This window comes from Pogoniulus pusillus, chromosome 1, assembly GCF_015220805.1.
Source record: "Pogoniulus pusillus isolate bPogPus1 chromosome 1, bPogPus1.pri, whole genome shotgun sequence".
Taxonomy (NCBI): domain Eukaryota; kingdom Metazoa; phylum Chordata; class Aves; order Piciformes; family Lybiidae; genus Pogoniulus; species Pogoniulus pusillus.
The window spans coordinates 8909943-8937665 of NC_087264.1; the positions used below are offsets into that span (position 1 = coordinate 8909943).

General features: G+C 51.8%; 1 protein-coding gene across 1 annotated transcript in view; it reads left to right on the forward strand.

Moving 5' to 3' along the window:
• Nucleotides 1–27723, forward strand: part of AHNAK2 (AHNAK nucleoprotein 2) — an 87411-nt gene that overhangs the window by 47692 nt on the left and 11996 nt on the right. Inside the window, exons 3-9 of the mRNA XM_064162067.1 lie at nt 7034–7110; nt 8121–8210; nt 9028–9084; nt 10081–10222; nt 12006–12187; nt 13763–16432; nt 17489–27142. Of these exons, the coding sequence (XP_064018137.1) occupies nt 7034–7110; nt 8121–8210; nt 9028–9084; nt 10081–10222; nt 12006–12187; nt 13763–16432; nt 17489–27142 (12872 nt within the window). The remainder of the gene's footprint in view (nt 1–7033; nt 7111–8120; nt 8211–9027; nt 9085–10080; nt 10223–12005; nt 12188–13762; nt 16433–17488; nt 27143–27723) is intronic.

The window sequence follows — 27723 nt, forward strand, 5'->3', positions numbered from 1 at the left end:
CCTTCTCTTCTCCAAACTAAGCAACCCCAGTTCCCTCAGCTGCTCCTCATAGGTCACATTTTCCAGACCTCTCACCAACTTCATTGCCCTTCTCTGAACCTGTTCCAGCACCTCAATGTCCCTCCTACACTGTGGTGTCCAAAATTGGACACAGTACTCAAGATGTACTCAAGATGATTCATGCCAGTCACTACATGGAAAGAAGGCATTTCTCCTGGTGATGATATTACCCGAGGATGATCAGTTTTAGCCTTGCATCTTTGCAAGAAGTGCATTGCCACTTGTCAGTTTTAACTGATGTACATTAAAATCCCAGGGAAAGCAACACAACAGCATTTTAGTTCTCTCTGACAAAAAACAAACAACAGACAAACACCAGTTCACAAACAACACACACACACACACCCAAAACAAAACCAAAACAAGCAAAACCAGAACCAAACCAACTAATTAAAAAAAAAACAAAAAAACACCCCAACACAAAAAGAAAGAAAAATCCCACACAACTCCTCCCCCACCAAAACAATAACAAAAAACAACCCCAAACAAAACCCCAAATCCCAAAAGCAAGCAATCAACTGAACACAAAACCATAGACCAAAATCAAATAAGATAGAACAGAGCAAAGGAACTTATAGCAGGAAAGATCATGCCTAAGAAGCTGATGCAAGGAAAAGTTATATGCTTAAATGTAAGAGCAGATTACTTATATCCACTACATTTGTATGCAAACAGAAATCTAGCATAAAATCTTAAAAACAGAAAACCCATACCTAAGAACAGCAGTGAAAGGGATATCATTTGTAAGTAAAAATCTAAGATGAACAGCAAAGGTCCTCCCCTTTGCCTTCCCCTTTGCCTTTGCCTTCGCCTTCTCCTTTGCCTTCCCCTTTGCCTTCCCCTTTGCCTTTGCCTTCCCCTTTGCCTTCCCCTTTGCCTTTGCCTTCGCCTTCTCCTTTGCCTTCCCCTTTGCCTTCCCCTTTGCCTTTGCCTTCCCCTTTGCTTTCCCCTTTGCCTTTGCCTTCCCCTTTGCCTTTGCCTTCCCCTTTGCCTTTGCCTTTGCCTTCCCCTTTGCCTTTGCCTTTGCCTTCCCCTTTGCCTTTGCCTTTGCCTTCCCCTTTGCCTTTGCCTTCCCCTTTGCCTTTGCCTTCCCCTTTCCCTTCGCCTTCCCCTTTGCCTTTGCCTTTGCCTTCCCCTTCCCCTTCTCCTTTCCCTTTCCCTTTCCCCTTCCCCTTCCCCTTTCCCTTTCCCCTTCCCCTTCCCCTTTCCATTCCTCTTCCCCTGATGTTTGCTGTTTCATTTGATTTTTAAAGTAAGCCAATTGTGGTGATTTTATATGCCAATGTCCCAGTTGAAGCTAGATTTCTCTTCACTTCACATTACAGCTCAAGTGACTTCAATTCAATGACACTGTCACAAGTAAAATCAATGATAATGTCTCAGGTGTGGTTTTGGAGGCTGTTACTCACCAAATATGAATTGCCACAAAAATGACCTGGTTTGAGGTTTTCGTGGCTTTACCCCAAACAATCCAGCTGGGTTGCTAGGTTAAAGGATAAGTTTGGTTTTGTTTAAATGGCATTTTTAACAAGCAAATACACTTTTCAGTCATATGATATCCAAGTGTTCCAGCCTATACAACTCCTACTGTCTACTTGCAACAAATTCCCTTGTTCTGAAGTCAGCTCAGTGGCTATTAGAAGTAGTCACTGATGTAAATTCCATCTTGTTTATGAAAACAGTTTGAACAAAGCATTGATTGTCCAGGGTTTATAAAAAAAAGTTAAAACCTATAAAATGTTGGCATCACTAGCATTTGGGGCATGAGAACAACATGCATATAAATCATAGTTCACTGACAGTCTTTTATACATGGAAGGCTTTGCTGAAGAAGGAATTCATCTATGTACTCTAATTCCTCTCTTTTATTGATTTTTGTTGCTATTGTTGGTCAGTATTCTGAATTGGGGAAAAAATCTGAAGCAAATCTCAGTCTACAGTGGGAAACTGGGGCATGAGAAGTCATTTACGACATGGTTTAGCTATAGTAGAGATGCAGAGCAGGCAGAGTTCAGAGAAATCAAGGTCGATGGAAAGGCCTCCATGTGAAAGTTGCAGCTGTAGGCAGGTGGGGGTCAATCTCTTCTGCCAGGCAACCAACAACAGAACAAGGGGACACAGTCTCAAGTTGTGCTGGGGGAGGTATAGGCTGGATGTTAGGAAGTTCTTCTCAGAGAGAGTGATTGGCATTGGAATGGGCTGCGCAGGGAAGTGGTGGAGTCACCATCCCTGGAGGTGTTCAAGCAAAGCCTGGCTGAGGCACTTAGTGCCATGGTCTAGTTGACTGGCTAGGGCTGGGTGCTAGGTTGGAGTGGATGATCTTGGAGGTTTCTTCCAACCTGGTTGATTCTATGGTTCTGTGAAGCTTGCAATCTCAGCCACATTTTGATTAGCCCTGGGGACAGTAAATTGTTGCTTCATTTTGTAGGAAGGAGTCCTAGTCACTATATAGGAGAAGTAAGAGTTTACTAATGACTTGCACAGGCAGACTCTCTGACATCCTACCCACCAGGAGGTCTTTCATGCTGACAGATTTTCCTCTTAACCAGGGATTTTTCTGACAACATATTGACAAACCTTAATCTACATCCCCTCTAGCAAAGACAAGGAGAACAACCCCCTGCTAATACTTGGCCAAGCATCCAAAACCTCCCTTGTGCCTCATACACCACTGCTTTGCTTGATTAACAGCTGGTGAAAAATAAGAAGCTTCTCTCAGTCCAGGCTTAGATGAGATGTCATCTAGGCCAGGCCCATCTCTCTATATCCATGCTGCATGAGAATTGCTGATGTCACACGTTGCCTTAAAATGGCATCTTAATGGGAAAGAAGTGTTCAGGTCTCACTGCAGGAAGTGATCTAATTTTCTTGGCACATATGAGTAGCCCAGCCTTAGCAATAGGAATATTTTGAAGGTGTTGGTCACCTAACCATTGTAAGAATCCTTTGTTTAAAACATCTGGGTTTAAAAGTTTTGTCTCTGTTAGGAGCTGCAGGATAACTGCAGTCCCCTAGACTCAAAGGATAATGCCTCACTGGATGGTGGAAAACCAATAGTACAAACTAGACAGGACTGTCAAGTCCTGAGAATGGAGCACACCAAGCTTGTGCTTCTCCAGTTCTAGATGACTAAGACATCAATGAAGTCACAGCAGAGTAAAACAGGAAAAGCAGCAGTGACACAGACCAAGAGTTCTCACAGATAATTCTTTCCTTGTCCAGTAGCAAACCTATTGGCAGCTATCAGGAATCAGTGGTGTAATTAGCCCTCAAGTGCTGCACCAAAGACCTAAGCTCTGGCAATCTAAGCAATGTTCTGTTAAATCATTCTATTGGACCACAAGGTCTGTGGGTGGGATTCTCCCAGCTGAAAAATGACACAAGACTAAGTCCTTATTATTTCTTGGAAGCTGTGCTAGTTTGAGCCTAGCTGGGATACTTTGTTGAGAAGAATTAGATTATAAACTGTGAAAAGGAAACAATGGTGATGTCTACTGCACTCATAGGCTTGCTGAGATGTGTAAGAACAAGAACATAAATATAGATAAGGCAGTTTTGCTCTCTGGCTTTGGGTACACTTCTTTCTCTCTAACCTATCATCTGTGTGACTAATCCTTCTGCTTCCTAACCACCCTGGCTGATTCTCTAAACTCACCTTAAATGTAAGGCAAAGCCTGGGATAAGGTAGAGGGGTGGGAAGAAGGTGGAAGGGTGGTTGGCAGCCCCTCCTGGGGACTCTGGTTTCTGGGCGGGCTGGTGTGTTTCTGTATTGCCTTTTTAACTTGTCTATTTCTGTCTATGTCTGTATATATTGTAAATATCTGTTTGTATATTGTGCTAAGCTGTAAATATAAAGCTTCATTCTTTAATTTTCCAGCTTGGCTGAGTCTAGTCTGGGTGATTTTCCAAAGTGTGTGTGTGGGGCAGGTACACTCAAATCATCACAGAAGTTTAGTAATAGCCATAAAATTCACTGTTGGCAGCTGAACCTTCAGCAGCTCAATTAAACAATCAAGCTTCAGTCCTGCAGCTCTTCTTCTCATTTGATTCTTATTATTTGATGATTCTTATTTGGTGCTTATATGTGATGAAGAACTTAATGAATGAATTCCAGAATTTTCAAGCTGAAATGCTTAAAATTAGGTGCATAAATCCGCATCTAATCTTTTTAACAAGGTTATGATCAGTTTCCATTATTTTTGAACTTCTGAAAACTGCAAATACTAAACCCTTTGAAAAAAGAATTACATCACTTTATGCAGGTTTCTCATCTGAATTACAGCCTGCATTAAGGCCATTTTCTAGAATTGGCCATGGTAGACAGCAGGACTAGTGCTGTGAAGGATGAAGGAGGCATGGCCTGGCAGGTCTGATGTATTCTGGGCTGATCCCCATTCTCTGGAGCTAAAATACCATAGGAGAGATTATTAAACTGATCTACATAAGACTAATGAGGTTGCCTTCCATTCTGTCAAGTTTGAAAGCCTGGCCCACTGCCTGACATGAGATATTCCCACTGGAAGCACACTATTTCCATTCATCTTAACCAAGTGGTCCATCACTGGCCACATGACACAGTTCTTTCAAAACCCTGCTGCACTAAATGTTTTCATCTTAGAGAAAAAAAAAATCAAGGAGAAAAGAAATGTAGGAGATCAGAAAACTGAAGAAAGGCTAGCAACACCACAGCCATTTTAACAAGAGCCTGGCAAATGGCAGAAGTGTGAGTGACTTTGTCCGTGCACAAGTTGTGTCAGTTTGTCTGCACACACAGCATCTAATATCCACATCCAGAAGTGTTCTGTTCCAGCCCAAGGACTCTTCATTTAAAGTAGACAATGAATGAATTGCACAGTTCTGCTTGTGGCTGTCTTCATAGAATCATAGAATCATAGAATCAACCAGGTTGGAAGAGACCTCCAAGATCATCCAGTCCAACCTAGCACCCAGCCCTAGCCAGTCAACTAGACCATGGCACTAAGTGCCTCAGCCAGGCTTTTCTTGAACACCTCCAGGGATGGTGACTCCACCACCTCCCTGGGCAGCCCATTCCAATGGGAAATCACTCTCTCTGTGAAGAACTTCTTCCTAATATCCAGCCTATACCTACCCCGGCACAACTTGAGACTGTGTCCCCTTGTTCTATTGCTGGTTCTCTAGTGTTGGTGCATACTTAAGCCAGAGTATCTCCTTAGGAGAGGCAAAAGCTACGAATAGCAATGGCAGTGGCAGAACTGGATATGAGGTGGCTAGACAGCCCAAGGAGATGGGAAAAAAACGGAGTATGGAAACAGGAGACAGACACAGTGATCAGGACAAGGACTTGTGCATGTGTTAGAATAGTCTGTGCATCAGGAAATGTATAGTTCAGCTGCACTGTCCTCTACTGGCTAAGCCTAGATCTCTGAAAAGGATGTCTTCATGATCTTTTCATTCTTATGTGCCCATTTAAAGCAATTAATCTCTCCCAATAATTTCATAAATCAAAAAAAAGCCACTATTAGACCTGTTTACCCACTTGCTCTTGTCTTGACCTCTGTAGGAAGCAAGAAAATGTTTCAGGATGGGAAATTTCTATCAGATTATTGACAATTTATCATAGAATCATAAAAACAACCGGGTCGGAAGAGACCTCCAACATCATCCAGTCCTACCTAGCACCCAGCCCTAGACAATCAACTAGACCATGGCACTGAGTGCCTCAGCCAGGCTTTTCTTCAACACCTCCAGGGACAGTGACTCTATCACCTCCCTGGACAGCCTATTCCAATGCCAATCACTCTCTCTGGGAAGAACTTTCTCCTCATATCAAGCCCATACCTCCCCCAGCACAACTTGAGACTGTGTCCCCTTGTTCTTTTGCTGATTGCCTGGCAGAAGAGATCAACCCCCACCTGGCTACAGCCTCCCTTCAGGTAGTTGTAGACAGCAATGAGGTCACTCCAGAGCCTCATCTTCTCCAGGCTAAACAACCCCAGCTCCCACAGCCTCTACTCATAGGGTTTGTATTCCAGGCCCTTCACCAGCTTTGTCACCCTTCTCTGGACATGTTCTAGCACCTCAACATCTTTTATAATTACTGATTTTGATATTTAAAAAAAAAAAGTGAAAACACCTCAGTTCACTTTGTTCTTTCTTCACTTCTCTCTTTCTTGTCTCAAGTCACCTCACTGTGGGCTACACTCAGTCCTTTCAAGGAGGTAAGGGGTGCTGCAGGAGACAAGAAGCAGCAGACAGTGGCTGCTTTTCTTGTTTCCCTCCTTGTTTCGTGGTCCATTGCCTCAAGGTGGATTCCCTCACCAGTTGCCACCCACCAGAGTTAAATCTCCTCCTCTCTACCCTTGCTTAGGTAGCTTTCCTTCTCTGACTCCTGCTTGAGCTCCTATTTTGCCACAGGATTTCTTTTTGTTTTGCTGTTTCTCTTCTCTCCTGCCCTGGTATGTCATTCTCTCTCTCTTCTCCTCTAGTAGTATTGTTTCTCTTTCTCAGCGTTTACCATTCTTTCTTAAATATGTGTTCACAGAGGTGCCAGAAACTGCTCCAACTGGTTCAGTATTGCAGGTAGAGCAGGCTGCAAGCAGTTTCGTTGGGCACAGTGTAGTTAGTCGGTGATGATCTACCACAGAGACCATCCCACAGCCACCTGCTGCCAAACCCCTAACAATTCTGCCCAGTACACACCTCAACCCAGCCTTGGTAATCAAAAACCAAGTTTGGCCAATTTCTATGTTTTCTCTAATTTGGGAAATTTTTCTTTCACAAGAGCCTTTCTCTTTCTGGATTCAAGTATTTCTGGTATCTTTGGAAAGATCAGCCTGATGAGATCTGAGATAATGAGTCTAAATGAAAGCAGGTCTTTCTACAGCCAGCCAGTGCATGTCTGCAGGGCATGCTGTTCTAGAGGGCTTCAGCTTGCCAGCCGACTGCTCTGTGTGACTTCTGCAGACACCAATAACCTGTCCACTACTTTCAGGTTCTGGACAACAGCTGAGACCGGCCGAGCCTCCAGGAGATGCTGATGCTGATGTGGATGCAGAGGATGAAGATTCTGTGAGTTTTCTTAGAAAGATTTTGTTTTGTGGGATGGGAGTTTGGCATTTACCTTGTTAAAAAGGGATCTTAGATATTGTGTTTATAGTTAGGTCTTGAAGGTGATTTTATTTCCTGTTAAAAGTGTTGCATTTCTGCTTGGGATTCTCCTGGCAGCTCAAAAACCAGAAAGATAGCTCAATGTAAAGTGATCTGCTCTTTGCCATGGTTCACCAGCATAAGTTTAATAAGATGACTTAGCAAACTATTATGTAGCTGTTGTGGCTACGGTCATAGAATCAACCAGATTGGAAGAGACCTCCAACGTCATCCAGTCCAACCTATCTCACAGCCCTACCCAGTCATCTAGACCATGGCACTAAATGCCTCATCCAGGCTTTTCTTCAACACCTCCAGGGACAGTGCCTCTACCACCTCCCTGGGCAGCCCATTCCAATGGCAAATCTCTCTCTCTGTGAAGAACTTCCTCCTAACATCCAGAAACAGTATCTTTTCTTTAAATATTTAGTTGGTTTAGGTTCCCCATCATTTGACTCCACAAGGAAGCATGCCAGCTGCTTGTCAGCAGAAATCCCTGCTGGGACTCTTCTATGGTTTTCTTGGTTATAGATGGCAATAAAGTTTGAAGTTGCAGGACATGCATAAGTTAAGCATGCAAATAAAGCAAAGGAGAAGATTTTTTTTATTGCCCTTTTCAATTATTACTAATTAATCTGTTAGTCTTTTCAGGTGTAGAGGAATACAATATACAATTAAACCCAACATTGGGATAGTATTTGATTCATCTTACGGAAGTCTGTGCCTTGCATTCTTGTGTAACATCCTTATAATGAGAACTGCATTTGCTCCTGACCTCAGGGAAGAGTTATTGATAATTCTACATCCATCATTACTAATGAAAGATTTGTACACAGAAGGAGACTATGCCTAAGTAGAAAAACTTCCCCTAAAAATGGGTTGCTGTTTAATGGTGAATGTTCCTTTCCTTGCTACTTATTTCTTTCCCACAGGTTAATGAAGTAGCAGTAGAAGACATCCGTCCAAGGCCACAGGGATCCTCTCCAGTTTATGAATATTCCATAGAAGAAGAATATTTAAAGGCAAGACACTGTGTTTTCATACAGGCATGGCTTTACCAAGTTAATTCAAGAGGCTATGGCTCCTACAGCTGGCTGAGACTTATGTAACATGATGTCATAGAATCATAGAATCAACCAGGTTGGAAGAGACCTCCATCATCATCCAGTCCAACCTATCCCCCAACCCTATCCAGTCAACTAGACCATGGCACTAAGTGTGCCATTAAGTCTTTTCTTCCTTGTCCCCACCAAAAGCAGGATCATGTTTATAAATGGTTTTGTATTCTACTGGACTTGTCATTGGCCATGCACTTTTTTCTTGGCAAATAATGCATTTGACTTCATTCCTTAAAGAACATGTGGCAGTGTCAAGAAACCACAGCCCTTCTCCTATTAAATATTCTGTCTTGAACCACAGTAATACATATTTCCAAATTACCTGTACTTCTTGGTTATTCACAGTTAGAGATTTAATTAGAGTCATAGAATCAACCAGGACATAAGAGAGGCAACAGTTTGAAACTCATGCCGATGGAAGCATGAGAAATGTCCTACATGAGTAACACTCAGAAATGCTCCCAATATCTTAAAACAATTGATCCCTGGCATTTATACATTCTGGTAACTGCAGGGAGGCCTTGGCATTTAATTTGCTGCTGGGAACAATATAGTTCTTCACGTTGTTCACTGCACTTGGAGATCTCCATTCTGTGCTGTTGCAATTAAAGTCAGCCTCGGTTCTTAATCTAAGCCAGAGATTTTAGCTAATGTAGGACTTTTGTTGTAATCTATGACAGCATGACTTCTGAGCACTGAATAATTGCTAATTATTTTTCAGCTTCAGGAAGAAAACAAAAAACATTCTACAGGCAAATCAAAACAAAGCCATCCACAGGTCAGTATAAAAGCACTCCGTAATTTTAAGCATGTGGCTTGCATAATAAGTGAAGTCTATTACAACACACTGATGAGGATGGATGTGCAGAAAGAAGGACAAGTGGGCAAAGAATCACTTTAGACTTGTTTTGACCAGGAGCTTTACAAACTGCCTAGCTGTGGCACAGACATAAACACTTACTTGTCCTGTTTGGGATCCCTCTACAATTCTTTTCAGCATTCTTCAGCCTTCTCTGAATTGAGCATGATACAGCATTAGCCCTAAATCTGACTTTTCTAGCTGATTGGCTCTGACTCAGGTGCTTAACATAAAAAAACCCCACAAACTTTCAGCCCTAAAAGATTCCATATATTTCATATCTTAAAATTATAACCTTTTTAAACCCATGGCCCCTGATCTAGCATAAACGTAACGCACATGCTTAATTCTAATGTAGAACAGAATCAAACTCACACTAAACAAGCATATTCTCTGTTACAGACAATCTTTCTTGAACTACTGAAAATATCATAGAATCATAGAGTCAGTCAGGGCTGGAAGGGACCACAAGGATCACCTAGTTCCAACCCCTCTGACATGGACACCCTACCCTAGACCAGGCTGCCCACAGCCTCAACCAGCCTGGCCTTAAACACCTCCAGCTATGGGGCCTCAACCATCTCCACGGGCAACCCATTCCAGGCTCTCACCACTCTTGTTGAACAACTTCCTCCTCACGTCTAGGCTGAATCTCCCCACGTCCAGCTTTGCTCCGTTCCCCCTAGTCCTGTCACCCCCTGATATCCTAAGAAGTCCCTCCCCATCTTTTTTTATTGGCCCTTTTCAGATACTGGAAGGCCACAAGAAAGTCACCTTGGAGCCTCCTCTTCTCCAGACTGAACAGCCCCAACAAAATACACCTGCAAAGACACTAATCTATTATTGTAGAATAATGCAGAACAGTTTGATACAAACGAATAAATATCATAAATTCACATCTTTTTCTCTGTCTAGGAGACAATGGAAGTGACCCTGAAAACAGAAGCGGAAGCTGGTGCTAGTGGTTTTAGTGTGACAGGTGGAGGAAATGAAGGAATATTTATTAAAAAAGTACTTAAGGAGTCTCCTGCTTCAAAAATATTTAGTCTGAGAGAAGGTACAGCCTGATTTCCTGGTTTGTTTGGTTTCTTATTTGAATTAAAGTAATTAGGTATGTGTCTCTGTGTGCATATAGCAGATCTGTTATCAATTTGGGTAATAGAAATAGTAGATCCCAAACCAATTAAAGATTATGTGTGAACTTAATCTTTGCCTATTAATAACTTCAAAGAGCTTTATAAATAAAAATAAAATGTTTTTTTTTTAATACTATAAAATTTGTCTAATTTCCAATTAAATTAGACCCCACTCTTAAGAAATCACCCAGACTGGACTCAGCTTAGAGTGAATTTAAAGAATGAAGGTTTATATTTACAGTTTAGCACAACATACAAGCAGATATTTACAATAGATACAGCTATATACAAGTTAAAAAGAGTAATACGGAAACACAACAGCCCTCCCAGAAACCAGAGTCCCCAGGAGGGGGTCCCAGCCACCTTTCCACCCCTCTACCTTACCCTAGACTTTGCCTTATGTTCAAGGTGAGTATGGAGTATCAGCTAGGGGGTTTATGAAGCAGAGGGATTGGTTACACAGACAGCAGGTTAGGGAGAGAAGTGTAGGCAGCCAGAGCCAGAGAGCAATTCTCTTATCTATATTAATGTTCTTGTTTTTATAAATCTCAGCAAGCCTATGAGTGAAGTAGACATCACCACTGTTTCCTTTTCACAGCCTATAATCTAATTCTTCTTACCAAGATATTCCAGCTAGCTTTCAACCAGCACAAGTGCTTAGCAAGTTGTATATACACAACCAAAAACAAGAAAAAAATCAGCTCATAACATTAATGAAGGACATGCCTTTGATTCTTTCCCCAAATAGTATGCCACTAAAATGCCATAAAAAAAAAATCACAGACTCAGAATCACAGAATTAACCATTAATGATTTAAGCAAAAGTTTAAAGTCCAAATACTGAAAAAATTAAGCAAAATTGGTTTCACTGTTAGGATGGTCATACACTGAAACAGCATTTCTAGAGAGGTTGTGGGAGTCATCACCCTTAGAAGTATTCAAAACCTGACTGCACATAAGCCTGAACAAGTGGGGCTCTAGCTGCCCTTTTTCTGAGCATAGCAGTTAACCAGTTGATCTCCAGAAGTCCTGTGCTAATTTGAGCCTAGCTGGGATAATGTGATGAGAAGAATTAGATGACAGGCTATGGAAAGGAAGCAGTGGTGAAGTCTACTTCACTCATATGCTTGTTGAGATGTATGAAAACAAGAAGATTAACAGATATGAGGAGTTGCTCTTGGGATTTGGGGATGCATGAACTTCTCTATGCATCTCTGTGACTAATCCTCCTGCTTCCTAACCCCCCTGGCCAACCCTCCAAACTCACCTTGAATGTAAGGCAAAGTCTGGGGTAAGGTAGAGGAGTGGGAAGAAGGTGGAAGTGTGGTTGGGAGCCCCTCCTGGGGACTCTGGTTTCTGGGAGGGGTGTTGTGTTTCTATATTACTTTTTAACTTGTATGTTTCTGTCTATAGCTGTATATGTTGTAAATATCTGCTTGTATATTGTGCTAAGCTGTAAAGAAAAAGCTTCATTCTTTAATTTCCAGCTTGGCTGAGTCTAGTCTGGGTGATTTTCTTAGGTGTGAGGGGGCAAACCCAAGCCATCACATCCTTTCTAGTGTTAATTATTCTATGATTCTATTATGTTAACATAATTTCATATTTTAAATAAACAAGATGTAATTTTTTTAAAAAATGTTGTTGTGGGCACTGATTCAACATAATTAAAAAAACTGTAAGAAATTTATCTGATTGCATTTGCAGGTGATCAGCTTCTAAGTGCTACAATATTTTTTGATAATATCAAATATGAAGATGCACTCAAGATTCTCCAATACTCCGAGCCATATAGAGTCCAATTCAGCCTCAAAAGAAAAATTACTGGTAAAGAAGAGCCAGAACACAGCCAATCTGCTGCCCAGTACAAAAAGGAAAGAATAAGCCAGGTAAATATTTGATTAGTTTACAAAGTTTAGATCAGGCTGTAGAAATGTGCAGTGTGGAAACAGAACCAGAAAACAGAATCATAGAATCAACCAGGTTGGAAGAGACCTCCAACATCATCCAGTTCAACCTATCCCCCAGCCCTATCCAGTCAACTAGACCATGGCACTAAGTGCCCCATCCAGTCTTTTTTTGAGCACCTCCAGGGACAGCAACTCCACCACCTCCCTGGGCAGCCCATTCCAATCACAGGATCACAGGATGTTAGGAGTTGGAAGGGACCCAAGGAGATCATCAAGTCCAACACCCCTGCCAGGGCAGAACAATACTATCTAACACCGATCAAAGAGGAACACATGCAGACAGGCTTTGAAAGTCTCCAGAGAAGGAGACCCCACAACCTCTCTGGGGAGCCTGTTCCAGTGCTCTATGACCATTACTGTAAAGAAGTTCCCCCTTGTGTTGAGGCGGAACCTCTTTTGCTGCAACTTACATTCATCACTCCTTGTCCTATCACAGGACAAGGCAAATCACTCTGTATGAAGTACTTCCTTCTAACATCCAGCCAAGACCTCCCCCAGCACAACTTGAGACTCTGTCCTCTTGTTTTGTTGCTGGTTGCCTGGCAGAAGAGACCAACCCCCACCTGGCTACAGCCTCCCTTCAGGTAGTTGTAGACAGCAATGAGGTCACCCCTGAGCCTCCTCTTCTCCAGGCTAAACAACCCCAGCTCACTCAACCTCTCCTCACAGGGCTGTGTTCCAGGGCTTTTACCAGCTTTGTCACCCTTCTCTGGACAAGTTCCAGCACCTCAACATCTCCCTTGAATTGAGGGACCCAGAACTGGACACAATACTCTTATGTCTTCTTAATACTTAGACTTCTGTTTAAGCTTACTAGCTAAAATGTCCATGAGAAGAAAGAAATGATATACAGTGTCTACAGCTTTTAACATCTCTTTGGAAAGGCTATAGATTTTGGATAAAGCCACGATCCTGTGTCAGGGTAAAAAAGAATGACCTAGCGATTCAGCGTTATTTTTGGTTTAAATGTCCACTGATAAAATAGGCTCAGGTGAGTTCTGTAATATCTATATTCAACATTTTCCAAAATGTAAACCACCATTAAATACTTTTTCTGACAAGCTCATCAATTAAAGTGTAATCATCAATATCTCTGTAGACATGATCTGCTCATAGGTATGTATCACATTCAAAATTATTTTTCTCTTCATAAATCTTATCTATGTATGTGAACAGACACAGAGAGGGACAGATAAAGAAATCTCTGTTTGTTGCAATGCTTTGCAAAGAATGTAAGCCTTCAGAAAGCCACACGTTACAGTCATATTAATGCATCAGATTTATGTAATTTCTGCCTAAATTATATACATAATATATAATGTATATATACACACAAACACACACATATATGTATTTATTTTTCAGGATTTTTTTAATATACCAACTGTAAATAAAAAGCACATTTTTCTCCATAATTTATGTTATGCATTTTAATTTGTGTGGCATCCATGTTTTGTTCACTTTTAATCCTCTGACTGCCATTTCTTCTTTCAGGAAAGAGAATTCAGTGAGAGTATTCCTGAGGAAACACTGCATGTTGCAGGAAAAGCCATTTCCGAAGAGGACAGAGAAACATTAATTGTAAGCCAAAGGTCAGGAAGAAGCAAGAGACCTAAAAAAGACAGATTATCATGGCCAAAATTCCAGTCAATTAAAAATAAAAAGATCCTGGGTCACAGAAGATCTCATAGTACATCCGATGCATACGAGTCTGCTATGCAGGATATTTCCCCTACAAGCACAGACACAGAGTCTCAATTCCAACAAGAGGTCCGTATCAAAGGAAAAAAAGGAAGCCAAAAGAAACTGAAGTTCCCTAGCATTGGATTCAAAATGCACAGATCCAAACCAGAACCACAAGACAAGCAAAAAAAAGAAATAAACACTACACTGTTATCTGAAAAAGAAAAAACAGATACAGAAGATATCAGCCTGAAAAATCCTGAAACCCTAACTGTTGAATACACAGCATCTCCTGCTTATGAAATTACAACAGGAGAGATGCATGAAACCTTAACAAAAGACATTAAAGATATGAAAAACGGCATTCTGTCCCAAGCAAAAATATGCCCTGAAGTTGAAATAAGCATTAAAACAGACAAGGAATCAACATCAAAATTTGCTATATCTGAAGTGCCAGCTATAACGACGCAGATATCGAAGCCTGGTTTAGAAACAGCTGATCTGAAAGAAAGTCCAAGTAAAGAAGCACTGCCAGCTTCATCAAAATCCCGAAAGAAGAAACAGAAAGGGACAGCAGATAAAAAAGGAGGAGAAAGTGGAATTAACATACACTTGATGGGTCACACATCACAAGGATCTATCAAAGTAAAAGGTCTAGAAATAGGCACCGCTAAAGCAGAATTACACACATCATCTGACACACTGGAGAGAGGAGAAAAACAAGCAGAAGACAACAGACAAATACTAACAATTCAAACACCAAAAATTGGAATTTCAGTGCCCAAGAGAAAAGAACAAGAGATGGAAAACACCAAGCTGGGAAGTGATGTTCCCTATTCAGAACCAGAAAAAATAGTTGATCAAAGTTCAGAGGAAGGCAAAACGTTGGATATGAATCCTCAAATTCCCGATGCACAGTCAGAAGTGTCTACTTGGAAAACACAAATGCCATCATTCAAAATACCCAAAACACAGAAAGAGGGTGCAAAATCACAAACTCTAACAACAGTGGAAACAATAGATACTGTAAAACAGGAAAACACAGAATATGGCATGACCACAAGTGACAGAATCTACATTGCTGATAAGACAGTGGAAAAAGATACAGAGGGAAAAGAAAGCAAGTTCAGACTGCCAAAGTTTAAATTACCCACATTTACATGGGCAAATACAAAGGAAGAGGCAGAGCAAATGCACATTAGGGCAGGTGACAGGGAAGGAAAACTGCAATCCACAGAAGAAGAGATAAAAATAGATGTGAAAATGTCGGGGGAGGAAATGAAGATTACAAGAAAGGAAATAGAAAAGGGGACGATCAAAAGTAAAATCAGAGACAAAGATACTGGAGAAACCTCAGAAGATGACCAACTGAAGGGGAAAAAAACCAGCACTGAGCTACCTAAGATCAAAGCTCCCCACGTGCAGGTCAGCCTGCCAAAGGCCGAGGTCTCGGTGCCCAAAGCCCAGGCCGAAGTCCAGGAGGGAGAAGTGGCCCTGCAGGCGCCCGACGTGGAGGGCGGCGTGGAGGTGGCTGCCGGCAAGGTTGAGGGCGGCGGCATGAAAATACACATGCCGAAAGTCAAGGTGCCCAGCGTGGTCTTCTCCAAGCCGACCGTCAAGGCTCCCAAACTGGACGCAGACGTCAGCCTGCCCAAAGTTGACACCAGCCTCCCAGAGGCAGACCTCAAGGCCGGCACCGGCGACATCAGCATCACGGCCCCCGACATCAAGCTGCCCTCCGTCGAAGGCTCCCTCGAGCTCCAGGCGCCCGAGATAGACCTCAAAGGGGCCGCTGCCGAAGCCTCGCTCGACGGGGCCAAGCTGGAAGCCACAGGCCTGAAAGGGAAGCTTAAGATGCCCAAGTTCGACAAGCCCAAATTCGGAGTGTCGCTCCCCAAGGCAGAAGTGCCCGAAGGAGAGGTCAGCCTGCCCACCGTGGACGTCGCCCTCCCCTCTGCCACCGTGGAGGGCCCCGCCCTGGGCGTGAAAGCCGACGTCCCCGGTGCCAAAACCGAGGGGGAAGGCTGGAAGCTGGAGAAGCCCTCCCTCAAAATGCCCAAAGCTGACATCAAAGCTCCCACGGTGGACATCAGCCTCCCGTCCGTCGACGTCAGCCTGCCAAAGGCCAGCGTCGACCTGCAGGCTCCCGAGGCCACCCTCACCCTCGAAGGGGAAGCAAAGATCCCGGAGAAGGAGGCAGGCAAGACCAAGGATGGCAAGTTCAAGATGCCCAAGTTTGGCATGCCTTCCTTTGGCTGGTCCAGCAGCAGAGAGCCCAAGGCCACTGTGGCCGCCGATGTGGATGTCAGCCTCAAGGAGCCCCAGGTGACGGTGCCCTCGGGAAGCGCCGACGTGGACGTGACTCTGCCCGGGGCCGAGATCCAAGCGCCCGGCGTGGAGGTGAGCGTTGAGACGGCCGCCGGAGGAGACGGAGAGAAAGGCCGCTTCAAGATGCCCAGCGTCAAGCTGCCCAAGGTCAAAGCTCCCCACGTGCAGGTCAGCCTGCCAAAGGCCGAGGTCTCGGTGCCCAAAGCCCAGGCCGAAGTCCAGGAGGGAGAAGTGGCCCTGCAGGCGCCCGACGTGGAGGGCGGCGTGGAGGTGGCTGCCGGCAAGGTTGAGGGCGGCGGCATGAAAATACACATGCCGAAAGTCAAGGTGCCCAGCGTGGTCTTCTCCAAGCCGACCGTCAAGGCTCCCAAACTGGACGCAGACGTCAGCCTGCCCAAAGTTGACACCAGCCTCCCAGAGGCAGACCTCAAGGCCGGCACCGGCGACATCAGCATCACGGCCCCCGACATCAAGCTGCCCTCCGTCGAAGGCTCCCTCGAGCTCCAGGCGCCCGAGATAGACCTCAAAGGGGCCGCTGCCGAAGCCTCGCTCGACGGGGCCAAGCTGGAAGCCACAGGCCTGAAAGGGAAGCTTAAGATGCCCAAGTTCGACAAGCCCAAATTCGGAGTGTCGCTCCCCAAGGCAGAAGTGCCCGAAGGAGAGGTCAGCCTGCCCACCGTGGACATCGCCCTCCCCTCTGCCACCGTGGAGGGCCCCGCCCTGGGCGTGAAAGCCGACATCCCCGGTGCCAAAACCGAGGGGGAAGGCTGGAAGCTGGAGAAGCCCTCCCTCAAAATGCCCAAAGCTGACATCAAAGCTCCCACGGTGGACATCAGCCTCCCGTCCGTCGACGTCAGCCTGCCAAAGGCCAGCGTCGACCTGCAGGCTCCCGAGGCCACCCTCACCCTCGAAGGGGAAGCAAAGATCCCGGAGAAGGAGGCAGGCAAGACCAAGGATGGCAAGTTCAAGATGCCCAAGTTTGGCATGCCTTCCTTTGGCTGGTCCAGCAGCAGAGAGCCCAAGGCCACTGTGGCCGCCGATGTGGATGTCAGCCTCAAGGAGCCCCAGGTGACGGTGCCCTCGGGAAGCGCCGACGTGGACGTGACTCTGCCCGGGGCCGAGATCCAAGCGCCCGGCGTGGAGGTGAGCGTTGAGACGGCCGCCGGAGGAGACGGAGAGAAAGGCCGCTTCAAGATGCCCAGCGTCAAGCTGCCCAAGGTCAAAGCTCCCCACGTGCAGGTCAGCCTGCCAAAGGCCGAGGTCTCGGTGCCCAAAGCCCAGGCCGAAGTCCAGGAGGGAGAAGTGGCCCTGCAGGCGCCCGACGTGGAGGGCGGCGTGGAGGTGGCTGCCGGCAAGGTTGAGGGCGGCGGCATGAAAATACACATGCCGAAAGTCAAGGTGCCCAGCGTGGTCTTCTCCAAGCCGACCGTCAAGGCTCCCAAACTGGACGCAGACGTCAGCCTGCCCAAAGTTGACACCAGCCTCCCAGAGGCAGACCTCAAGGCCGGCACCGGCGACATCAGCATCACGGCCCCCGACATCAAGCTGCCCTCCGTCGAAGGCTCCCTCGAGCTCCAGGCGCCCGAGATAGACCTCAAAGGGGCCGCTGCCGAAGCCTCGCTCGACGGGGCCAAGCTGGAAGCCACAGGCCTGAAAGGGAAGCTTAAGATGCCCAAGTTCGACAAGCCCAAATTCGGAGTGTCGCTCCCCAAGGCAGAAGTGCCCGAAGGAGAGGTCAGCCTGCCCACCGTGGACGTCGCCCTCCCCTCTGCCACCGTGGAGGGCCCCGCCCTGGGCGTGAAAGCCGACGTCCCCGGTGCCAAAACCGAGGGGGAAGGCTGGAAGCTGGAGAAGCCCTCCCTCAAAATGCCCAAAGCTGACATCAAAGCTCCCACGGTGGACATCAGCCTCCCGTCCGTCGACGTCAGCCTGCCAAAGGCCAGCGTCGACCTGCAGGCTCCCGAGGCCACCCTCACCCTCGAAGGGGAAGCAAAGATCCCGGAGAAGGAGGCAGGCAAGACCAAGGATGGCAAGTTCAAGATGCCCAAGTTTGGCATGCCTTCCTTTGGCTGGTCCAGCAGCAGAGAGCCCAAGGCCACTGTGGCCGCCGATGTGGATGTCAGCCTCAAGGAGCCCCAGGTGACGGTGCCCTCGGGAAGCGCCGACGTGGACGTGACTCTGCCCGGGGCCGAGATCCAAGCGCCCGGCGTGGAGGTGAGCGTTGAGACGGCCGCCGGAGGAGACGGAGAGAAAGGCCGCTTCAAGATGCCCAGCGTCAAGCTGCCCAAGGTCAAAGCTCCCCACGTGCAGGTCAGCCTGCCAAAGGCCGAGGTCTCGGTGCCCAAAGCCCGGGCCGAAGTCCAGGAGGGAGAAGTGGCCCTGCAGGCGCCCGACGTGGAGGGCGGCGTGGAGGTGGCTGCCGGCAAGGTTGAGGGCGGCGGCATGAAAATACACATGCCGAAAGTCAAGGTGCCCAGCGTGGTCTTCTCCAAGCCGACCGTCAAGGCTCCCAAACTGGACGCAGACGTCAGCCTGCCCAAAGTTGACACCAGCCTCCCAGAGGCAGACCTCAAGGCCGGCACCGGCGACATCAGCATCACGGCCCCCGACATCAAGCTGCCCTCCGTCGAAGGCTCCCTCGAGCTCCAGGCGCCCGAGATAGACCTCAAAGGGCCCGCTGCCGAAGCCTCGCTCGACGGGGCCAAGCTGGAAGCCACAGGCCTGAAAGGGAAGCTTAAGATGCCCAAGTTCGACAAGCCCAAATTCGGAGTGTCGCTCCCCAAGGCAGAAGTGCCCGAAGGAGAGGTCAGCCTGCCCACCGTGGACGTCGCCCTCCCCTCTGCCACCGTGGAGGGCCCCGCCCTGGGCGTGAAAGCCGACGTCCCCGGTGCCAAAACCGAGGGGGAAGGCTGGAAGCTGGAGAAGCCCTCCCTCAAAATGCCCAAAGCTGACATCAAAGCTCCCACGGTGGACATCAGCCTCCCGTCCGTCGACGTCAGCCTGCCAAAGGCCAGCGTCGACCTGCAGGCTCCCGAGGCCACCCTCACCCTCGAAGGGGAAGCAAAGATCCCGGAGAAGGAGGCAGGCAAGACCAAGGATGGCAAGTTCAAGATGCCCAAGTTTGGCATGCCTTCCTTTGGCTGGTCCAGCAGCAGAGAGCCCAAGGCCACTGTGGCCGCCGATGTGGATGTCAGCCTCAAGGAGCCCCAGGTGACGGTGCCCTCGGGAAGCGCCGACGTGGACGTGACTCTGCCCGGGGCCGAGATCCAAGCGCCCGGCGTGGAGGTGAGCGTTGAGACGGCCGCCGGAGGAGACGGAGAGAAAGGCCGCTTCAAGATGCCCAGCGTCAAGCTGCCCAAGGTCAAAGCTCCCCACGTGCAGGTCAGCCTGCCAAAGGCCGAGGTCTCGGTGCCCAAAGCCCAGGCCGAAGTCCAGGAGGGAGAAGTGGCCCTGCAGGCGCCCGACGTGGAGGGCGGCGTGGAGGTGGCTGCCGGCAAGGTTGAGGGCGGCGGCATGAAAATACACATGCCGAAAGTCAAGGTGCCCAGCGTGGTCTTCTCCAAGCCGACCGTCAAGGCTCCCAAACTGGACGCAGACGTCAGCCTGCCCAAAGTTGACACCAGCCTCCCAGAGGCAGACCTCAAGGCCGGCACCGGCGACATCAGCATCACGGCCCCCGACATCAAGCTGCCCTCCGTCGAAGGCTCCCTCGAGCTCCAGGCGCCCGAGATAGACCTCAAAGGGGCCGCTGCCGAAGCCTCGCTCGACGGGGCCAAGCTGGAAGCCACAGGCCTGAAAGGGAAGCTTAAGATGCCCAAGTTCGACAAGCCCAAATTCGGAGTGTCGCTCCCCAAGGCAGAAGTGCCCGAAGGAGAGGTCAGCCTGCCCACCGTGGACGTCGCCCTCCCCTCTGCCACCGTGGAGGGCCCCGCCCTGGGCGTGAAAGCCGACGTCCCCGGTGCCAAAACCGAGGGGGAAGGCTGGAAGCTGGAGAAGCCCTCCCTCAAAATGCCCAAAGCTGACATCAAAGCTCCCACGGTGGACATCAGCCTCCCGTCCGTCGACGTCAGCCTGCCAAAGGCCAGCGTCGACCTGCAGGCTCCCGAGGCCACCCTCACCCTCGAAGGGGAAGCAAAGATCCCGGAGAAGGAGGCAGGCAAGACCAAGGATGGCAAGTTCAAGATGCCCAAGTTTGGCATGCCTTCCTTTGGCTGGTCCAGCAGCAGAGAGCCCAAGGCCACTGTGGCCGCCGATGTGGATGTCAGCCTCAAGGAGCCCCAGGTGACGGTGCCCTCGGGAAGCGCCGACGTGGACGTGACTCTGCCCGGGGCCGAGATCCAAGCGCCCGGCGTGGAGGTGAGCGTTGAGACGGCCGCCGGAGGAGACGGAGAGAAAGGCCGCTTCAAGATGCCCAGCGTCAAGCTGCCCAAGGTCAAAGCTCCCCACGTGCAGGTCAGCCTGCCAAAGGCCGAGGTCTCGGTGCCCAAAGCCCAGGCCGAAGTCCAGGAGGGAGAAGTGGCCCTGCAGGCGCCCGACGTGGAGGGCGGCGTGGAGGTGGCTGCCGGCAAGGTTGAGGGCGGCGGCATGAAAATACACATGCCGAAAGTCAAGGTGCCCAGCGTGGTCTTCTCCAAGCCGACCGTCAAGGCTCCCAAACTGGACGCAGACGTCAGCCTGCCCAAAGTTGACACCAGCCTCCCAGAGGCAGACCTCAAGGCCGGCACCGGCGACATCAGCATCACGGCCCCCGACATCAAGCTGCCCTCCGTCGAAGGCTCCCTCGAGCTCCAGGCGCCCGAGATAGACCTCAAAGGGGCCGCTGCCGAAGCCTCGCTCGACGGGGCCAAGCTGGAAGCCACAGGCCTGAAAGGGAAGCTTAAGATGCCCAAGTTCGACAAGCCCAAATTCGGAGTGTCGCTCCCCAAGGCAGAAGTGCCCGAAGGAGAGGTCAGCCTGCCCACCGTGGACGTCGCCCTCCCCTCTGCCACCGTGGAGGGCCCCGCCCTGGGCGTGAAAGCCGACGTCCCCGGTGCCAAAACCGAGGGGGAAGGCTGGAAGCTGGAGAAGCCCTCCCTCAAAATGCCCAAAGCTGACATCAAAGCTCCCACGGTGGACATCAGCCTCCCGTCCGTCGACGTCAGCCTGCCAAAGGCCAGCGTCGACCTGCAGGCTCCCGAGGCCACCCTCACCCTCGAAGGGGAAGCAAAGATCCCGGAGAAGGAGGCAGGCAAGACCAAGGATGGCAAGTTCAAGATGCCCAAGTTTGGCATGCCTTCCTTTGGCTGGTCCAGCAGCAGAGAGCCCAAGGCCACTGTGGCCGCCGATGTGGATGTCAGCCTCAAGGAGCCCCAGGTGACGGTGCCCTCGGGAAGCGCCGACGTGGACGTGACTCTGCCCGGGGCCGAGATCCAAGCGCCCGGCGTGGAGGTGAGCGTTGAGACGGCCGCCGGAGGAGACGGAGAGAAAGGCCGCTTCAAGATGCCCAGCGTCAAGCTGCCCAAGGTCAAAGCTCCCCACGTGCAGGTCAGCCTGCCAAAGGCCGAGGTCTCGGTGCCCAAAGCCCAGGCCGAAGTCCAGGAGGGAGAAGTGGCCCTGCAGGCGCCCGACGTGGAGGGCGGCGTGGAGGTGGCTGCCGGCAAGGTTGAGGGCGGCGGCATGAAAATACACATGCCGAAAGTCAAGGTGCCCAGCGTGGTCTTCTCCAAGCCGACCGTCAAGGCTCCCAAACTGGATGCAGACGTCAGCCTGCCCAAAGTTGACACCAGCCTCCCAGAGGCAGACCTCAAGGCCGGCACCGGCGACATCAGCATCACGGCCCCCGACATCAAGCTGCCCTCCGTCGAAGGCTCCCTCGAGCTCCAGGCGCCCGAGATAGACCTCAAAGGGGCCGCTGCCGAAGCCTCGCTCGACGGGGCCAAGCTGGAAGCCACAGGCCTGAAAGGGAAGCTTAAGATGCCCAAGTTCGACAAGCCCAAATTCGGAGTGTCGCTCCCCAAGGCAGAAGTGCCCGAAGGAGAGGTCAGCCTGCCCACCGTGGACGTCGCCCTCCCCTCTGCCACCGTGGAGGGCCCCGCCCTGGGCGTGAAAGCCGACGTCCCCGGTGCCAAAACCGAGGGGGAAGGCTGGAAGCTGGAGAAGCCCTCCCTCAAAATGCCCAAAGCTGACATCAAAGCTCCCACGGTGGACATCAGCCTCCCGTCCGTCGACGTCAGCCTGCCAAAGGCCAGCGTCGACCTGCAGGCTCCCGAGGCCACCCTCACCCTCGAAGGGGAAGCAAAGATCCCGGAGAAGGAGGCAGGCAAGACCAAGGATGGCAAGTTCAAGATGCCCAAGTTTGGCATGCCTTCCTTTGGCTGGTCCAGCAGCAGAGAGCCCAAGGCCACTGTGGCCGCCGATGTGGATGTCAGCCTCAAGGAGCCCCAGGTGACGGTGCCCTCGGGAAGCGCCGACGTGGACGTGACTCTGCCCGGGGCCGAGATCCAAGCGCCCGGCGTGGAGGTGAGCGTTGAGACGGCCGCCGGAGGAGACGGAGAGAAAGGCCGCTTCAAGATGCCCAGCGTCAAGCTGCCCAAGGTCAAAGCTCCCCACGTGCAGGTCAGCCTGCCAAAGGCCGAGGTCTCGGTGCCCAAAGCCCAGGCCGAAGTCCAGGAGGGAGAAGTGGCCCTGCAGGCGCCCGACGTGGAGGGCGGCGTGGAGGTGGCTGCCGGCAAGGTTGAGGGCGGCGGCATGAAAATACACATGCCGAAAGTCAAGGTGCCCAGCGTGGTCTTCTCCAAGCCGACCGTCAAGGCTCCCAAACTGGACGCAGACGTCAGCCTGCCCAAAGTTGACACCAGCCTCCCAGAGGCAGACCTCAAGGCCGGCACCGGCGACATCAGCATCACGGCCCCCGACATCAAGCTGCCCTCCGTCGAAGGCTCCCTCGAGCTCCAGGCGCCCGAGATAGACCTCAAAGGGCCCGCTGCCGAAGCCTCGCTCGACGGGGCCAAGCTGGAAGCCACAGGCCTGAAAGGGAAGCTTAAGATGCCCAAGTTCGACAAGCCCAAATTCGGAGTGTCGCTCCCCAAGGCAGAAGTGCCCGAAGGAGAGGTCAGCCTGCCCACCGTGGACGTCGCCCTCCCCTCTGCCACCGTGGAGGGCCCCGCCCTGGGCGTGAAAGCCGACGTCCCCGGTGCCAAAACCGAGGGGGAAGGCTGGAAGCTGGAGAAGCCCTCCCTCAAAATGCCCAAAGCTGACATCAAAGCTCCCACGGTGGACATCAGCCTCCCGTCCGTCGACGTCAGCCTGCCAAAGGCCAGCGTCGACCTGCAGGCTCCCGAGGCCACCCTCACCCTCGAAGGGGAAGCAAAGATCCCGGAGAAGGAGGCAGGCAAGACCAAGGATGGCAAGTTCAAGATGCCCAAGTTTGGCATGCCTTCCTTTGGCTGGTCCAGCAGCAGAGAGCCCAAGGCCACTGTGGCCGCCGATGTGGATGTCAGCCTCAAGGAGCCCCAGGTGACGGTGCCCTCGGGAAGCGCCGACGTGGACGTGACTCTGCCCGGGGCCGAGATCCAAGCGCCCGGCGTGGAGGTGAGCGTTGAGACGGCCGCCGGAGGAGACGGAGAGAAAGGCCGCTTCAAGATGCCCAGCGTCAAGCTGCCCAAGGTCAAAGCTCCCCACGTGCAGGTCAGCCTGCCAAAGGCCGAGGTCTCGGTGCCCAAAGCCCAGGCCGAAGTCCAGGAGGGAGAAGTGGCCCTGCAGGCGCCCGACGTGGAGGGCGGCGTGGAGGTGGCTGCCGGCAAGGTTGAGGGCGGCGGCATGAAAATACACATGCCGAAAGTCAAGGTGCCCAGCGTGGTCTTCTCCAAGCCGACCGTCAAGGCTCCCAAACTGGACGCAGACGTCAGCCTGCCCAAAGTTGACACCAGCCTCCCAGAGGCAGACCTCAAGGCCGGCACCGGCGACATCAGCATCACGGCCCCCGACATCAAGCTGCCCTCCGTCGAAGGCTCCCTCGAGCTCCAGGCGCCCGAGATAGACCTCAAAGGGGCCGCTGCCGAAGCCTCGCTCGACGGGGCCAAGCTGGAAGCCACAGGCCTGAAAGGGAAGCTTAAGATGCCCAAGTTCGACAAGCCCAAATTCGGAGTGTCGCTCCCCAAGGCAGAAGTGCCCGAAGGAGAGGTCAGCCTGCCCACCGTGGACGTCGCCCTCCCCTCTGCCACCGTGGAGGGCCCCGCCCTGGGCGTGAAAGCCGACGTCCCCGGTGCCAAAACCGAGGGGGAAGGCTGGAAGCTGGAGAAGCCCTCCCTCAAAATGCCCAAAGCTGACATCAAAGCTCCCACGGTGGACATCAGCCTCCCGTCCGTCGACGTCAGCCTGCCAAAGGCCAGCGTCGACCTGCAGGCTCCCGAGGCCACCCTCACCCTCGAAGGGGAAGCAAAGATCCCGGAGAAGGAGGCAGGCAAGACCAAGGATGGCAAGTTCAAGATGCCCAAGTTTGGCATGCCTTCCTTTGGCTGGTCCAGCAGCAGAGAGCCCAAGGCCACTGTGGCCGCCGATGTGGATGTCAGCCTCAAGGAGCCCCAGGTGACGGTGCCCTCGGGAAGCGCCGACGTGGACGTGACTCTGCCCGGGGCCGAGATCCAAGCGCCCGGCGTGGAGGTGAGCGTTGAGACGGCCGCCGGAGGAGACGGAGAGAAAGGCCGCTTCAAGATGCCCAGCGTCAAGCTGCCCAAGGTCAAAGCTCCCCACGTGCAGGTCAGCCTGCCAAAGGCCGAGGTCTCGGTGCCCAAAGCCCAGGCCGAAGTCCAGGAGGGAGAAGTGGCCCTGCAGGCGCCCGACGTGGAGGGCGGCGTGGAGGTGGCTGCCGGCAAGGTTGAGGGCGGCGGCATGAAAATACACATGCCGAAAGTCAAGGTGCCCAGCGTGGTCTTCTCCAAGCCGACCGTCAAGGCTCCCAAACTGGACGCAGACGTCAGCCTGCCCAAAGTTGACACCAGCCTCCCAGAGGCAGACCTCAAGGCCGGCACCGGCGACATCAGCATCACGGCCCCCGACATCAAGCTGCCCTCCGTCGAAGGCTCCCTCGAGCTCCAGGCGCCCGAGATAGACCTCAAAGGGGCCGCTGCCGAAGCCTCGCTCGACGGGGCCAAGCTGGAAGCCACAGGCCTGAAAGGGAAGCTTAAGATGCCCAAGTTCGACAAGCCCAAATTCGGAGTGTCGCTCCCCAAGGCAGAAGTGCCCGAAGGAGAGGTCAGCCTGCCCACCGTGGACGTCGCCCTCCCCTCTGCCACCGTGGAGGGCCCCGCCCTGGGCGTGAAAGCCGACGTCCCCGGTGCCAAAACCGAGGGGGAAGGCTGGAAGCTGGAGAAGCCCTCCCTCAAAATGCCCAAAGCTGACATCAAAGCTCCCACGGTGGACATCAGCCTCCCGTCCGTCGACGTCAGCCTGCCAAAGGCCAGCGTCGACCTGCAGGCTCCCGAGGCCACCCTCACCCTCGAAGGGGAAGCAAAGATCCCGGAGAAGGAGGCAGGCAAGACCAAGGATGGCAAGTTCAAGATGCCCAAGTTTGGCATGCCTTCCTTTGGCTGGTCCAGCAGCAGAGAGCCCAAGGCCACTGTGGCCGCCGATGTGGATGTCAGCCTCAAGGAGCCCCAGGTGACGGTGCCCTCGGGAAGCGCCGACGTGGACGTGACTCTGCCCGGGGCCGAGATCCAAGCGCCCGGCGTGGAGGTGAGCGTTGAGACGGCCGCCGGAGGAGACGGAGAGAAAGGCCGCTTCAAGATGCCCAGCGTCAAGCTGCCCAAGGTCAAAGCTCCCCACGTGCAGGTCAGCCTGCCAAAGGCCGAGGTCTCGGTGCCCAAAGCCCAGGCCGAAGTCCAGGAGGGAGAAGTGGCCCTGCAGGCGCCCGACGTGGAGGGCGGCGTGGAGGTGGCTGCCGGCAAGGTTGAGGGCGGCGGCATGAAAATACACATGCCGAAAGTCAAGGTGCCCAGCGTGGTCTTCTCCAAGCCGACCGTCAAGGCTCCCAAACTGGATGCAGACGTCAGCCTGCCCAAAGTTGACACCAGCCTCCCAGAGGCAGACCTCAAGGCCGGCACCGGCGACATCAGCATCACGGCCCCCGACATCAAGCTGCCCTCCGTCGAAGGCTCCCTCGAGCTCCAGGCGCCCGAGATAGACCTCAAAGGGGCCGCTGCCGAAGCCTCGCTCGACGGGGCCAAGCTGGAAGCCACAGGCCTGAAAGGGAAGCTTAAGATGCCCAAGTTCGACAAGCCCAAATTCGGAGTGTCGCTCCCCAAGGCAGAAGTGCCCGAAGGAGAGGTCAGCCTGCCCACCGTGGACGTCGCCCTCCCCTCTGCCACCGTGGAGGGCCCCGCCCTGGGCGTGAAAGCCGACGTCCCCGGTGCCAAAACCGAGGGGGAAGGCTGGAAGCTGGAGAAGCCCTCCCTCAAAATGCCCAAAGCTGACATCAAAGCTCCCACGGTGGACATCAGCCTCCCGTCCGTCGACGTCAGCCTGCCAAAGGCCAGCGTCGACCTGCAGGCTCCCGAGGCCACCCTCACCCTCGAAGGGGAAGCAAAGATCCCGGAGAAGGAGGCAGGCAAGACCAAGGATGGCAAGTTCAAGATGCCCAAGTTTGGCATGCCTTCCTTTGGCTGGTCCAGCAGCAGAGAGCCCAAGGCCACTGTGGCCGCCGATGTGGATGTCAGCCTCAAGGAGCCCCAGGTGACGGTGCCCTCGGGAAGCGCCGACGTGGACGTGACTCTGCCCGGGGCCGAGATCCAAGCGCCCGGCGTGGAGGTGAGCGTTGAGACGGCCGCCGGAGGAGACGGAGAGAAAGGCCGCTTCAAGATGCCCAGCGTCAAGCTGCCCAAGGTCAAAGCTCCCCACGTGCAGGTCAGCCTGCCAAAGGCCGAGGTCTCGGTGCCCAAAGCCCGGGCCGAAGTCCAGGAGGGAGAAGTGGCCCTGCAGGCGCCCGACATGGAGGGCGGCGTGGAGGTGGCTGCCGGCAAGGTTGAGGGCGGCGGCATGAAAATACACATGCCGAAAGTCAAGGTGCCCAGCGTGGTCTTCTCCAAGCCGACCGTCAAGGCTCCCAAACTGGACGCAGACGTCAGCCTGCCCAAAGTTGACACCAGCCTCCCAGAGGCAGACCTCAAGGCCGGCACCGGCGACATCAGCATCACGGCCCCCGACATCAAGCTGCCCTCCGTCGAAGGCTCCCTCGAGCTCCAGGCGCCCGAGATAGACCTCAAAGGGGCCGCTGCCGAAGCCTCGCTCGACGGGGCCAAGCTGGAAGCCACAGGCCTGAAAGGGAAGCTTAAGATGCCCAAGTTCGACAAGCCCAAATTCGGAGTGTCGCTCCCCAAGGCAGAAGTGCCCGAAGGAGAGGTCAGCCTGCCCACCGTGGACGTCGCCCTCCCCTCTGCCACCGTGGAGGGCCCCGCCCTGGGCGTGAAAGC